Below are 15,465 nucleotides of genomic sequence, written 5' to 3'. Positions count from 1 at the left end.
AAGCTTTTGCGCATCAAAGGACCCTACCAAGAGAGTGAAAAGACAACCCATAGGATGGGAGAAAATACTTGCAAATCATATATATCTGGTAGTGGTTTAATATTCAAAAAATATAAAGATCTCTTAACAACGGACAATCCAATTTAAAAAGGGCAAAGGAACCTGAATAGACAGTTCTCTAAACAGGATACACAAATAGCCAATAAACATATGAAAATATGCTCAACCTCATTAGTCATTAAGGAAATGCAAACCAAAACCACAATGAGCTACCATTTCACACTGAGGATGCCTACACTTTAAAAAAAACACACACATTCAGAAAATAAGTGTTGGCTGCAAGGATGTGGAATATATTGCTGGTGAGAATGTAAAATGGTGCAGCCACTGTGGAAAGTCTGGCAATTCCTCAAAAAATTAAACAGAATTACCATATGACCTAGCAATTCCACTCCCAGGTAAATACCCAAAGAATTGAAAGCAGGGACTCAAACAGATACTTGTATGCCAACATTCACAGCAGCACTATTTACAACAGCCAAAAGGTAGAAGCAACTCAAGTGTTCATCAACAGATGAGAAAAAGTGTGGTATATACAAGATAGGATATTATTCATCCATAAAAAGAATACAGTTCTGACACATGCTATGACATGAATGAACCCTGGAAACATTTTGCTAAGTGAAATAGAGCAGACACAAAAGGACAAACATTGTATGATTACACTTATATGAGGTACCTAGAGCAGTCAAACTTACAGGATGGAAAGTAGATCAGCAGTTGCGGGGGGTGATGGATGGGGAGTTACTGCTTAATGGGAAGAGACTTTCTGTTTGGGGCAACAGAAATTTTTGGAAATAGCTGTAATGGTTGCAAAACATTGTGAATGTAATTAATGCCACTGAGTTGCACATTTAAATTACCAAAATACATGGCAAAGTTCATGCTATAAATATTTTACCACAAAGAAATAGGGGGAAAAAAGACAAAGTAGTTTTGGGCAAAATGAATTCAAAATCACTTCAAAATCAGGATTAACAGAAGAAGCAATCCTTCCCCCAGATTAAATGCAATCCAGCAACAAAGAGGCTAGCTTGACCAGGCAATAGTTTCTTCATTCATTTCAATAAATATTTAAGTGCATATAACGTGCTAGGCAAAAGGACATTACAACCCAGAGAACTCCCCTATCATTACTCTATAGATTATGATGATGTGGATAAAATGAGTTTTTCTTTAAAAGTTAAACGATTAAATGGTTTTATTTAAAATATAAAGATTCATAATAAGTACATCAAGAAAGTCAGTCTACTATCATCTCTGATCCATCTGATTTAACTTCCCTAAGTTGGCAATGTTTTCATTTTTCTGCAATGGAAGAAAGAATTTTTTTTTTAACTACACAAACATGACCCCAACACAGCATTTAGGAAAATACTATTTTCTAGCCTTCAAAAGCCAATGGTCTACCAATCTGAAAACACATACATTATAATCATGAGTATAATTTAGGCTTAGTGCCTAAAAGCACAACTCCTCAAAATGGGGTAACTAGTTCTATGAGTAAAAAAAATACTCCTGCTTTTCCATTTTCCCAAGCATACCGTTGTTCAACACATGAGAATTAAGCAAAAAGTTTAAATGACTATTAATCACACTTTTAGATGGTGAAAAAAGTTCCCTCTTTACTGGTATTTAAATGTTTTACAGCTCTTTAATAAAAATAATAAACAGCTGTGCTCACTAGCACACCTCTAATTTAAGTTTTAAAACACAACACTGAGCTTTCCTACAATCTACACTTCCCTGTACGTGTCACTCCACAACATTTTTCATAATCATAATTATGCCACTAATAAGCCTCAGAGAACTGTTCATAATTGATGATGGTAACTAAGGTACTTCAGAAACAATGCCCAGCTTCCCTTCTAGTCATTGCAAAGTACCTGGCTATCTTTGTAACCTGGGAAGGAGGCGGAACAAAACTTATAGTCTAATAATTACTCAAACTAACAAAAGGGGTGGGGGGAGGGAATCTAAGAAGAGACAGCACTTTAAATTATTCAATGTGATTCCCAGGCTTGGGAAAACACTGGATTCATGGGATCACTAGAGGAGGTATGAATGCTCTTCTATATAAGCCACAATATTAAAAAGAATTACTGTACTGTGAGAAAACCATAATTCAAAAAGAGTCATGTACCACAATGTTCATTGCAGCTCTATTTACAATAGCCAGGACATGGAAGCAACCGAAGTGTCCATCGACAGATGAACGGATAAAGAAGATGTGGCACATATATACAATGGAATATTACTCAGCCATAAAAAGAAGTGAAATTGAGTTATTTATAGTGAGGTGGATGGACCTAGAGACTGTCATACAGAGTGAAGTAAGTCAGAAAGAGAAAAATAAATACCGTACACTAACACATATATATGGAATCTAAAAAAAAAAAAAAATGGTTCTGAAGAACCTAGGGGCAGGACAGTAATAAAGATGCAGACGTAGAGAATGGACTTGAGGACACGGGGAGGGGGAAGGGTAAGCTGCAATGAAGTGAGATAGTGGCATGGACATACATATACTACCAAATGTAAAATAGCTAGTGAGAAGCAGCCGCATAGCACAGCGAGATGAGGGAGATCAGTTTGGTGCTTTGTGACCACCTAGATGGGTGGGTTAGGGAGGGTGGGAGGGAGAGGCAAGAGGGAGGAGATATGGGGATATGTGTATATGTATAGCTTTTTCACTTTGTTATAAACCAGAAACTAACACACCATTGTAAAGCAATTATATTCCAATAAAGATGTTAAAAAAAAAAGAATTACTGGGTCAAAATGTAATATTCATTTCTCATTTAACATCCAATTACCTAGAGGAATGAAGATGGGGCAGGAGCTAATGAGTCCAGGGCTCTATTTCATGCTTAAAAGCAAAAGTGTGAGGCTAGAGGTAAAGACTGATTTAGCAGATTAAAACTTAAAAGGATTACCCAGGGGACAAAAAGCAGAGAAAAAAAGAGGAAAAAAAAAAAGTCTTAACATCCCAAAGATATTTCCATAAAATTCTTTTAGTATTTTTCCTTTGACCAAAACAACACACATTTTTTTGTTGTTTCTTTGACACAATGATTTCAAAGATAGACTTCAAGGCAGACATTCTACGTCTGTCTCATTTTTAGGGCAAATGTCCTCAAACAATAGCATTGCACAGTTTGAATTTCTCCATTCACCCTACAGAGTGAAACTGTTAAGTCTGATGGTTATACACCGACACTTCACAGAATCCATGGCTCAGTATTTCACTAAAGGTGGGAAACTAAGTGAATGGGAGATGTGAATTTTTTTTAATGGGGTGTCTTTACTTGACAGACCTCATTATTCCTTCTTCTCCTTCAAGGTTCAACTCACACTTGCTCAGAATCATGGAACTTCAGATCTGAGAGGGACCCTAGAATCTGTACTTTAGTCCATTGCTTTATTTTACAGATGAGAAAACTGAAGTAAAGGTTTCCATCTAGTTATTGGTAAAGCTGGACTGGAGCTCAATCCTCCTCTCAGTTTAGTACTAGCATTAGGCCAAGAGGACATCTCCTATGGTTATAAATAATAATTATTAACATATGGAGCTTTGTGTCAAGCTCTGTGCTAAGCCCTCTTAAAGGCATATTCCACTCAATTCTCACAACGACCCTGAGAAAGATGGTATCCTCCACTGGGCAGATAAGAAAATTGAAAATAGTGTGCCCACTCAGTCAGAGTTGATTCAAACCCAGATCTGGCTGATTTCTAAGTTAATGTTCACTCCTATCCTACAGCCCTTACCATGGCCTATAGGGTCCTACAAGGCCTGACCCCTACCATCTTTCTAAGCTCGTTTCCTACCATTTCTCACTTATAAAAATCCAGTCAACCTTCCTTCAAGTGCATTTCTGCCTCAAGACCTTCATGTATGCTTGACACGCCCATCACCATCCCAATCCCCAGACCTGTGACCTGTTCTACCCCTTCAAGTCAAATATCACCTCATTAATGAAGCCTTCCCTAACCACCCTATCTAAAACAGACCCTCAGGGACTACCCTGGTGGCGCAGTGGTTGAGAATCCACCTGCAAATGCAGGGGACACGGGTTTGAGCCCTGGTCTGGGAAGGTCCCACATGCCGTGGAACAACTAAGCCCGTGAGGGCCCCAACTACTGAGCCTGCACACCACAACTACTGAAGCCCATGTGCTCTAGGGCCTGCGTGCCGCAACTACTGAGCCCATGCACCACAACTACTGAAGCCCGCGCGCCTAGAGCCCATGCTCCACAACAAGAGAAGCCACCGCAATGAGAAGCCCGCGCACCACTACGAAGAGTAGCCCCCACTCGCCAGAACTAGAGAAAGCCAGTGAGCGGCCACAAAGACCCAACACAGCCAAAAATAAATAAATAAAAAAATAAATAAATAGACCCTCAGTCACTCCTACCACTGTCTGAAATTATATTGTATATTGGCTGTCTCCCCATCAGAATTAAAACACCACAAAGGGCAAAAACGTCCCACTAGAATGAAATCACCAGGATGGCAGAAACATTCTGCCTTACTCATTTCTAGATTGCCTGATACCCAAAAGAGTATCTGACAAGAGGAGGCACTCCAAAAAAACTACCTATTGAATGAAGGAATGAGTGTCTCTGTCTGAATCTCTCACCTCATTAAGGATCAGTATCATACAAGTCAGCAATTGATTACATACTATTTTCTATTTTCTCTAGTTATTTCTTATGATTAATCTTGTATTTTCAACCATATAGTATATGCTGCAGAGGTATTTTATCTTATTTATTTATTTATTTATTTTTACAGCTATTTCGTAATTCTCAACTTTGGGCAAGTTAATGACTCAACCTGGGCTTATACAATCATCTGTAAAATGAAAGCAGCAGTCAAAAGTCTAGAATCCAAATATCTCCCATAGCTGGTAACATGATAGGAAGACACTCAAATACTGGATTATTATTGACCCACAGATCTTAAATTCCTTTAATTTTCTCACAGCTTTCTACAAAAATACACACAGTGTGCAAAGGAAGGCATACTCTTATTTAGCTAGTATTAGAAACTAAAGAATAACTGTCCTTTCACTAATAGTACACACAGGCCTGCCTCTTCTCACGATAACTCCTTTAACTTCTTCTAAGCCAACACCCAATCTGTTTGCTTCTGATTAACCTTTATCTTGACCAATGTTAACCACTAGTTTTCTCTAGTTCTTTGACAGGCCTTTGCAGCATCACATTGCCTACTTCTTGCTTACTAAAGTTCTGTTTGCTTATATAGTTGGATGTGTACAATGTATCTTCCATGATCTAAAACGCTGCAAAATTAGGGAAGCAGGTAAGTCAGTAGCACTTTGGCTCCTACGGCTTTCTCCTCTCTTAAAGAGCTCTAAAGAGTCATGGCAACACAAGAAGACCCTCCTTCCTGGCGATGTTATACGATGTTATACGCTGCTCTCACTGGCCTGTCAAGCTCTGGGGGGAAATGTCAGGGTTGGGAGCAGAATTATCTACTGGCTAGAGTAGCGATGCCTTGGAACAGCAACTGATACTGGCCGAACGGCTGCTTCCAAAGACTGTCCAAGACTAGCACATTTTCACTGTTAAGAGACTTCAATTCCAAACCCAAGACTTTGTTTCCAACATAGCAAACTGCGGCAGAAAGGACATAAAACATCACCAAAATCCTGGTCAAAAGTGGTGCTGTTTAGTTTTATAACTTCAATCTGTTCTCCAAATATGGTTTCCTTCTAAGAAGACTGACACGATGCAATACTCAAAGGAAACATCTGAGTGAGTGAGTCCGTACAGGCACACGTGGGGAGAAGGGGGTCCTTAAACAGGGTAAGGCTTTTTAATTTTCTAAAATAAAATAACCCACATTCACAATATGACATATTTCACTCCAGAAAAGCTCAGAAACTAAGTGCACTGAAGCATTTAGAGGACACTTTCATGTGAGGAACAATAACAAAAAGGTTGTTTTCATACTACACTTAACAAGGGGGAAGATGGGACTTCCCTGGTGGCACAGTGGTTAAGAATCCGCCTGCCAAATGCAGGGGACACGGGTTTGAGGCCTGGTCTGGGAAGAGCCCACATGCGGCGGAGCAACTAAGCCCGTGAGCCACAACTACCACAACTACCGAGCCTGCGCGCCTAGAGCCCGTGCTCCGCAACAAGAGAAGCCACTGCAATGAGAAGCCCGCGCACCACAACGAACAGTAGCCCCCACTCGCCGCAACTAGAGAAAGACCGCGCGCAGCAACAAAGACCAAACACAGCCAAAAAAATATATATATATATATATATATACACATATATATATTTAAAACAAGGGGGGAATCTGAAATTTTCCTGGGGTTATTAGAGAAAGTTGCATTCAGTTATTTAAAACATGTATCTTATCTAAAATCTTAGGTCCAAAATTTGCATAGGATGTGAATGAATTATCAACTTTCTATACATAAATACTTCTGACTATGCTAACACATATATATGGAATTTAAGAAAAAAAATGTCATGAAGAACCTAGGAGTAAGACAGGAATAAAGACACAGACCTACTAGAGAATGGACTTGAGGATATGGGGACGGGGAAGGCTAAGCTGTGACAAAGCAAGAGAGTGGCATGGACATATATACCCTACCAAATGTAAAATAGATAGCTAGGGCTTCCCTGGTGGCACAGTGGTTGAGAGTCTGCCTGCCGATGCAGGGGACGCAGATTCGTGCCCCGGTCCGGGAAGATCCCACATGCCGTGGAGCGGCTGGGCCCGTGAGCCATGGCCACTGAACCTGCGCGTCCAGAGCCTGTGCTCCGCAACGGGAGAGGCCACAACAGTGAGAGGCTCGCGTACCGCAAAAAAAAAAAAAAAAAAAGATAGCTAGGGGGAAGCAGCCGCATAGCACAGGGAGATCAACTCAGTGCTTTGTGACCACCTAGAGGGGTGGGATAGGGAGGGTGGGAGGGAGGGAGACACAAGAGGGAAGAGATATGGGAACATATGTATATATATAACTGATTCACTTTGTTATAAAGCAAAAACTAACACACCATTGTAAAGCAATTATACTCCAATAAAGATAAAAAAAAAACTTCTTACTAAAAGTTTGGCTAAGATGCAGTTCTAGTGTTTCAAACAGCTTTGTTTTCTGGCCAAGTATAAGATCAGAGAATCAAGTGATTTGCTCAAGGTCATTTGGTCAAATCAGGTGGGATTAGAATTACTGATTCCTGTCTTCCAAAAGCCAGCCATGAATCAAACTTTTCTTGGAACTAAGCAGGCCAAAAGGGAAAAATCATTCCCCATTTCCTTTCCTCAATAATCAAGACAAAAGAAAAATTAATTTAAATAGTGGAACTTTAATAAAATTTCATCAGTATATAGACTACTGCCTCTAACCATGCACAGGCATCTCTCTCAAAATCAGTAACTAAACAATTTGCAAAGGTCAGTAACCTCTATACAACCTTGCCATGTGACAGCACCATAAAGTTAATAAGATTTTTAAAATCAGCCCTTCAAATGTATGTCCATCTGTAAATAGTTCACTTCTCTTATCTTCTAAAAGACCTGGTCAGACTGGAACATGGAGGTACTCCAAGCTCTTAGATTTTTTTTTTTTTTTTAAGTTAAAGGATCATAAATAAGTTCAAAGTTCTCTTCGGAACCCTGAAAGGAATAGGGATATTTCAACAGTGCAGGTAAAACAAGTGATGAAATAAACGATAATCACTCAGGCTGTGGAGGGCAGGGTGCTACAGGGAAGAGGCACGCATGCATTTTTGTGTGTGTGTGTGTGTGTGTGGTACGCGGGCCTCTCACTGTTGTGGCCCCTCCCGTTGCGGAGCACAGGCTCCGGACGCGCAGGCTCAGAGGCCATGGCTCACGGGCCTAGCTGCTCCATGGCATGTGGGACCTTCCCAGACCGGGGCACGAACCCATGTCCCCTGCATCAGCAGGCGGACTCTCAACCACTGCGCCACCAGGGAAGCCCACGTATGCATTTTTATAACCATATTCCCTTCCTCTTCCTTTTTCAAATCCACCACCTCCCTCACACTTTCTGCCCCATCCTTTTCATTTCTACTTTTAAACTGCTGATATAAAACACTACTTTTGATTTAATAACAAAAACATAATGGCCAATGAAGTCATATTTTTAAATTACTTAACTGGATTGGCAGGGGTTTATTTAAGTAGCTAAGCGCACTTTGTATTTGTTACAAACACATTATAGTCAGATTTAGTAATATTCCTCACATCCAATTTTCTAAGCCAAATGGTACCACTACCTCCATTTCAGATGACCCTCAAGTCCAGGAAAATTTCCCTTTGCTGTTAGACTATGGGACACTAACATTAAGAGCTAGCATTAGATCTCAAAAATACCAACAATAGTTAGGTTGAAATTGTAGCTGGGCTATATTACACATGAGCAACTTTAAAACATTTAAAACTAACATGGTTTTTCTCATATCTCAAATTCAAGTCTACATAATTCCAAATATAGCTGTAACACACTCTCAGGTTGATGATTTCTCTTTAGCCGTAGAGCACAGCGTGGCCACAGGGTATACAAAGTAAATCAAAAGCAGGACTGGAAAAATATTAAACCTGGAAGGAAATACAAGTCTGACACTTCCCATTATGCCAGAAAACAGGATTGTCATTATTTGGAAATGTATTAGATTGAGCTATATATCAAACTGCCAATATACAACTGGTTTTGACCTGCAAAAAATGGAAATTTCATGTGGTTCAACCCAGTATTATTTTCTAAGCTCATTTTAACAATTGTCTCAAATAAGGTCTTCATAATCCAAGGCATATAAAACCTTCTATTTCTCTAGACTGCCTTAACTTTTTGAAAAGATTTGCCACCCTCTGTCCAAAGCTGATTATTTAAAAAATTAAGCTCCTAAACAGGAAAGCCAAGATAAATAAAATCACCAAACTGCTCAATGTATCCTTCTAAAACCACTTCACATCCTTCCCACCACTCCCCTTTCCAACTAACAGAAGTGAATCTTAAGTAGATCTGCCCTTTAGAAGACCCACATTTAAGAAGAAATTAGTGAATATTTAAGTGCTTTGCATCTTTCTCAGTTATCAGTGATGTAGGAATCTAAGTGTGGTAGAAGCCCACTGCTTTATTATTTTTTTTAAATTTACTTATTTATTTATTTTTGGCTGCGTTGGGTCTTCGTTGCTGCGCGCAGGCTTTCTCTAGTTGCAGGAGTGGGGGCTACTCTTCGTTGCGGTGCGGGGCTTCTCATTGCGGTGGCTTCTCTTGTTGCAGAGCACAGGCTCTAGGTGCGCAGGCTTCAGTAGTTGTGGCTCGCGGGCTCTAGAGCACAGGCTCAGTAGTTGTGGCACACAGGCTTAGCTGCTCCGCAGCATGTGGGATCTTCCCAGACCAGGGATCAAACCCATGTCCCCTGCATTGGCAGGCGGATTCTTAACCACTGCACCACCAGGGAAGCCCCAAGCCCACTGCCTTTCACTGGGGTTCCACTGACCTAAAAATCTACTGCTGAAGAGTTTTAATTAAGTTGTTACGTTCCATCTCTGTTTTAGAATCTGGCTTCTAATCTTTCTAATCAAGAGGGTGTTTACTATCCCAGTGGGATATATTTTTCCATTGACATAGCTTATTTATGCACCCACACCAGAAAAAACCCATCACTTTCACAAAAGGGGATATGGCTTCAAGACTACCTCTAGGTTCAAATCCATCATTTCACACCCATTTTTATGAGCCTAATATCCAATATGCTAATGAACTCTTTTCTCAATTAATTCCACTAATTACTCACCTGTTCTTATTCTGCCCAGACTCCTATCCCCTCATCTGATCCATCAGGCCACATACAACACCTTTCCAGAGGGATGCTTTTCCTAAGACATTTCATAAAATGTTACGGCAGTAGGATATTACCTGTTCTATCTTTGTAGTACAAACTAGATCTAGTTTGTAATACAAATCATCAATATTTACCATCAAATGAAATATGCTCTTTAAAAAAAACAATCAGGAGAGGACTTCCCTGGTGGTGCAGTGGTTAAGAATCTGCCTGCCAATGTAGAGGACATGGGTTCAAGCCCTGGTCTGGGAAGATCCCACATGCCGCGGAGCAACTAAGCCTGTGTGCCACAACTACTGAGCCTGCTCTCTGGAGCCCACGAGACACAACTACTGAGCCTGCATGCCACAACTACTGAAGCCCGCACGCCAAGAGCCCATGCTCTGCAGCAAGAGAAGACACCGCAGTGAGAAGCCCGCTCGCCGCAACTAGAGAAAGCCCGAGCACAGCAATGAAGACCCAACACATCCAAAAATAAATAAATAAAATAAATAAATTTATTTTAAAAAAAAATCAGGAGACAATCTCCGGCTCTATCTGGAAATTTCTCTATTCAGCTAGTTCAGTGTTGACAGGTCAACAGAGAATGGCACTAATCATTACTACAATCCTAAAGGGTATTTCCCTAGAGTTAAACCATCAACCCTTTCCTAACATCCAAATGATCCAGACTTTTTACAGCAAAATTTACTCTCCTTGCCCCACCCCCAACAGCATTTTCTGATCATTTTTCACCTTAAACTGAGGTTTTCTCTAGGGCCTCATGGTGATGCCAAGTCAGGCAAATACATACCTTAAACCTTCCATCTACTCCCTCCCTTCTTTCTTGAAAGCTACATATAATAGCTTTTTTTTTTTTTGAAAACTCTCTAAGCATCAGGTACAATGATAAGTGCTTTAAAAGGGAACTTATCTACTTCCATCCTTAAAACCCTATAAGGTTAGGATGAGTACCCCCATTTTACAGAGAAGAAAAGGTGAGGCTTAGTAACTTGCTCAAGGTCATAAAGGGCAGCGATTAGAATCCAAATCTGACCTCCATGTCCTCTGACCTTAACCCTCATGCTGTTATTTCCTTCTAATGTTTTTTCACATCCTAAATGTCTGCTCTATGCTCTTAGACAGCCTATGCTTGGTCAGGGTTCAGTTTCTCCAGGGCTGTCTTTCCTTTAAAGGACATGCCTTTGAGAAGAATGAGTCCCCATTCCACCTTTTCTCCATGCTCCTTCCCACCTGCACCATTTCCCCAAGGCCCTTGTCATATCTCCTCCTCTAGGACCAATTTAAATGTACACACCCCCGGCCCCATAGGATACTACTGAAGGGCCACCTTCTACCCTCAAGGCTAGGAGAGGGCATAAGTTAAAGAAAGGGGAGAAAGGAAGAGCCCAGACAGCACCCCTTCCCCAAGTCTTCAATCAGAAAGAAACTGTGCCTGAGGACCAGAGGGGGGTGGTGAGGATTCGGGGAAGGATAGGAGATAAGGGAGAGGAGATGACAGGGAGTGCCCTTGGGGGTAGGCGGGGCAGGGGGAGGGGATGGAGAGGAGGCGTGGCACACTCAGGGGTTCGTAGACTGAATGGAGGGGGTGGACCTCCCTGGGGGGTGGGGGATGCCACCCTGCTAGGAAAGGGATCTGGCCACTTGGAAGAGGAGAATGTGTGTGTTGGGGAGGAGGACCTGAAGGTGGATGTACCAAGGGAAAGTCGAGGGAAGAAAGGGTAGGAGGGAGAGCAGGAAACGGTGAAGTCACCAGGGAGAAGAGAGGGGAAGGATGGATGGGAACCAGGAAGGTGGGACTCCTGGAGACCCCAGCACAGGGGCTCCGCGAGGAGGGGAGGGCGGGCCGCGGAGGTTCGGGGGCCGAGGAATGCCCGGAACCGGGGCTGGAGGAGACCCCGGAGGAGGGAGAGCGCCAGTTCTCGAGCCGAGGAGCGTTAAGTGGGGGTTCTAGGGAGGCCAGGGCAAGAAAGGGGGCGTCCCAGCACGCGCGCGCGCTCGCGTGTGTGTGTGTGTGTGTGTGTGTGTGTGTGTGTGTGTGTGTGTGTGTGTGAAGGCATGGTCGGGTTCCCGCGGGGAAGGGGTTAAAGGAGGGCAGGGGGTGGGCGGGAGGCTGGCGGGGGGAGGGGGGTTCTGGAGCCCGTCGGGGTGCAGGGTACTGGAATGTCCTGGAGCCCCCCGAGGGCCAGGCGTGGGGTCTCCCGAGGGTCGGGCCGGAGTCCCCGTAGTCTTCTGAGGGCCAGGCTCGGGGTCGCCTCCTAGCCGGGTGTCTTCTGAAAGCCAGGGTCCCCTCAGGGCGGGGCGGGGGTTCCCTGGGTCCCCTTGAGGCCAGAGAGGCACCCCCAGGGTCCCAGGCCCCCTTCCTACCTATGCCGGGCGCCACATAGACGAAGTAGAGCAGCGAGGACGAGAGTGAGAAGAAGAAGAGCGCGGCGAGCAGCGAGCGGCGCGGCAGCCGCAGCAGCCCCCGGCGGACGCGCATGCTGCAGCCAGGCGGCCGCTCGAGGGCCGGGCCGGGCCTGCTCCCGCCGCTCTCCGTGCGCCGCCTCCTTGGCCGCCGCCGCCGCCGCCTGGGCCTCCGCCACCTCCCGGGCCTCGCCGGCCGCCGTTCGCCGCCGCCTTGCCGCTCCCAGCCGCCGGCCGCCGCTGGCCGGGCCACATGAAGCGGGCGGGGGCCTGAGCGGCCCGGTAGAGAGCGCAGCGGCGGGGGCGGGGCGGGGCGGGGCGGGCCGCGGGGGCGGGGAGGGGGCGGGGCTAGCGCCGCCGGGCACCGTCGCAAAAGACCCGCGCGCGCGCGCTCACAGAGCGATCCCCTGTTTGGCCCCCGCGGCGGCGCAGTGGCCCGCAGGGAAAGTCGCCAAATGGCGACAGCCCCTCTACCGGCGCGGCCACCGCCCTGGCTTTTGGGGAACGTCGCTCAAGTGCCCGTCGGTCCGCTCTTGGACGCCCCCAACCTGGGAGCCAAGGGGCCGTATGCAATGTCTGTCTCGGCTGGCCACCCACTGCGACAGAAGAGCAGGGATTGTAGGCATGAGGGCTCGGTATACACCTCCATTCATTCATTCATTCATTCAGTTCACCATTTATTGAAAGCCAGACATATGCCAGACACCGTTCTTGGCGCTGGGGATGCTACATAGAACAAAACAGACAAAATCTCTGTCTTCTTGAACATAACATTCAAATGGGAGGAGAAAAAGAAACAAATCAGTTCATAATGTCAGGTACTGATAAGTGATATGAATACAATAAAACAGGAGAATATGTTTGAGGCAGACTAATGTGGTCAGGGAAGGCCCCACTGAGGGGTGACATAAAACAGTGAACATCAGATGCAAAGGTCCTGAGGTTAAAAAGCCTGATCTGACCCCAGCTTAACTCAAGGCCAGCATGGATACAATCCAGTGGGGCAGGGAGAGCGACAGGGATGAGGTTGTAGCTCTGGGCAGGTTCCATATCCCAAAGATTCCTAAGGAGCTTAATGATAACAGTTATCAATATGAAGACTTGCCCTTGAGAGACACTGGGCTTTACCTACCTCATTAAATCACCCCAACAGGCCTGAGATGTGTGCTCTTATTATTCTTATTGTACAGCTGAGGAGACTGAGGCTCCTAGATGGAGAAGTAATCCACCCAAGCCTTGCAATAAGGGCTTAAATAAAAAATGACCTGTCTCCCAAGGCACCCTTGACCACTAGGCTGTAAGTGCCTCAGCATTCCATCTGAACCCTAATTTCCATCCTGCAGACAAATCGGTACCCTGCTGCGTAGGATAGTGTGCGGCCATATCCAAAACAATGGTTTAAGATCAGCCCCAGGCCAGAAGACCTCTGATGGCAGTAGGCAGTAACTAGAGACTCAGGTGAGGGCCAATAGAACCTGCCTCGGCCTCAACTCAAGAAGTTGCCAGCTGAACTGGGGAGGCAAGTGTCCCCTTGGAATGCCATAGCAGTCAGGAGAAGAAAGGACTTTGCAGGGATTCTGTGAGAACCAGCAATAATCCTGCTTTGTATTCCTGAAGTGATTTATCTTTTCATGGTGTTTCTTTGACTCTTTATATTCGGGCTCTAGAGCCAGACTGTCCTGGTTCCTTGTTCCTGTTCATTGTTCCCTGTTCCTGTCTCTTCCATTCTTAGCTGAGTGACCTCAAGCAAGTTACTTAACCTCTCGGCCTCTCAGTAAAATGACATGTATTATTAGTAATGACTGCATCGGGTTGTTGTGAGAATTTGAGTAATACATGCACACAGGCTCTCAGCTGACCAACACCCCTGGGAAATGGAATGGGAGAGAAGAGGCTTAAACAACAAAAAAGAAAAGCAAATAATTTTGACTCAGGCAGATGTGAGTTCAAATCTTAGCTTGGTCTCAACTGGCTGTGTGACCTTGAGCAAGTCACTTCACCCTCTGAGCTTCTATTCATTACCTGTGAAATGGGCCCAGTGTTGCCTACCCCATAGGGATGTGATGCAGAGTAAGTGAGATAGCAGAGGTGAGGCCTTAGACCAGAAATCTCAAACTAGCTGGAATAATCTGACCTGCCACTACTTTTGTTTGGACCATACAATGGCCCCCGCCTCCTGCCCAGCTCTGTCTTTAACAAATATTTTCAAACATACAGAAAAGTTCAAAGACTAGTACAAGGAGCACCTGTATACTCTCCACTTGGATTGATATTTTTCCAGCTTTTTAAATTTTTTATACAATTTTTAAATGTTACTTTCCATTTACAGTTATTACAAAATATAGGCTATATTCCCTATGTCATACAATACATCCTTGAGCCTATCTTACATCTAATAGGTTGTACCTCTCACTTCTTCATCCCTATATTGCCCCTCCCCCTATTTTTTCAGATTTATCTATCTATATTCATATGTACAGTTTTTTTCTGAATTATTTAAATTAGTTGCTGCCTTATTGGTACTTCATGCTTCAATACTTCCACAGAAATCCTAAGAAAAAGTACATTCTCCTACATAACCACAATAACATTATCACACCTAAGAAAATGAACAATCATACCACAATGACCTGTAATACCCAGTCCATTCCCAAATTTACCCTTTGCTTTAAAAAATGTCTTTTATAGCTTTTTTTTAACAGTATCAAATCAGGGTTTACACATTGCATTTGAAATTATTTCCATAGTATTTGTTTATCTACCATAGTCCCTCTACCTTTTTTTTCATCATCCCTCCCCCAATATGTTATTTAAAACATTTTTAAACCCATTGGGAAGTTGAAAGAATGGTACCATAAACACCCATACACCACCATTCAATGTTTTGTTTAATTGAAACAAAACAATTGGTGCTGGGTCAGTTGGACTTCCATATGGGAAAAAAAAAAAGACACCACTCCTACCTCACACTATCCATGAAATCAGTTTAAGATGGATTGTAAATCTAAATACGAACGATAAAACAAGAGAACAAAAGCTTTTAGATGAAAACATAGAAGAATATCTTCCTGTCCTTGGGGTAGGCAAAGATTCATCAAACACCAGCCAAAAAGGAAAATTTTGATAAGTTGGGCTACATTA

The 15,465-nt window shown here is 43.6% G+C and overlaps 1 protein-coding gene across 1 annotated transcript in view; it reads right to left on the bottom strand.

Annotated features, from left to right (window-relative positions):
• The window catches only part of B4GALT5 (beta-1,4-galactosyltransferase 5), a 77,629-nt gene extending 65,165 nt beyond the window's left edge, over positions 1–12,464 (bottom strand). Inside the window, exon 1 of the mRNA XM_060124489.1 lies at positions 12,286–12,464. Within this exon, the coding sequence (XP_059980472.1) occupies positions 12,286–12,400 (115 nt within the window). The 5' untranslated portion in view covers positions 12,401–12,464. The remainder of the gene's footprint in view (positions 1–12,285) is intronic.
• Positions 12,465–15,465: the final 3,001 nt, after the last annotated feature.

The sequence above is a fragment of the Lagenorhynchus albirostris genome, chromosome 15 (assembly GCF_949774975.1).
Source record: "Lagenorhynchus albirostris chromosome 15, mLagAlb1.1, whole genome shotgun sequence".
NCBI lineage: Eukaryota > Metazoa > Chordata > Mammalia > Artiodactyla > Delphinidae > Lagenorhynchus > Lagenorhynchus albirostris.
The sequence above is the reverse complement of the archived record's forward strand: the minus strand, read 5'-3'. Positions and strand labels throughout refer to the sequence as shown.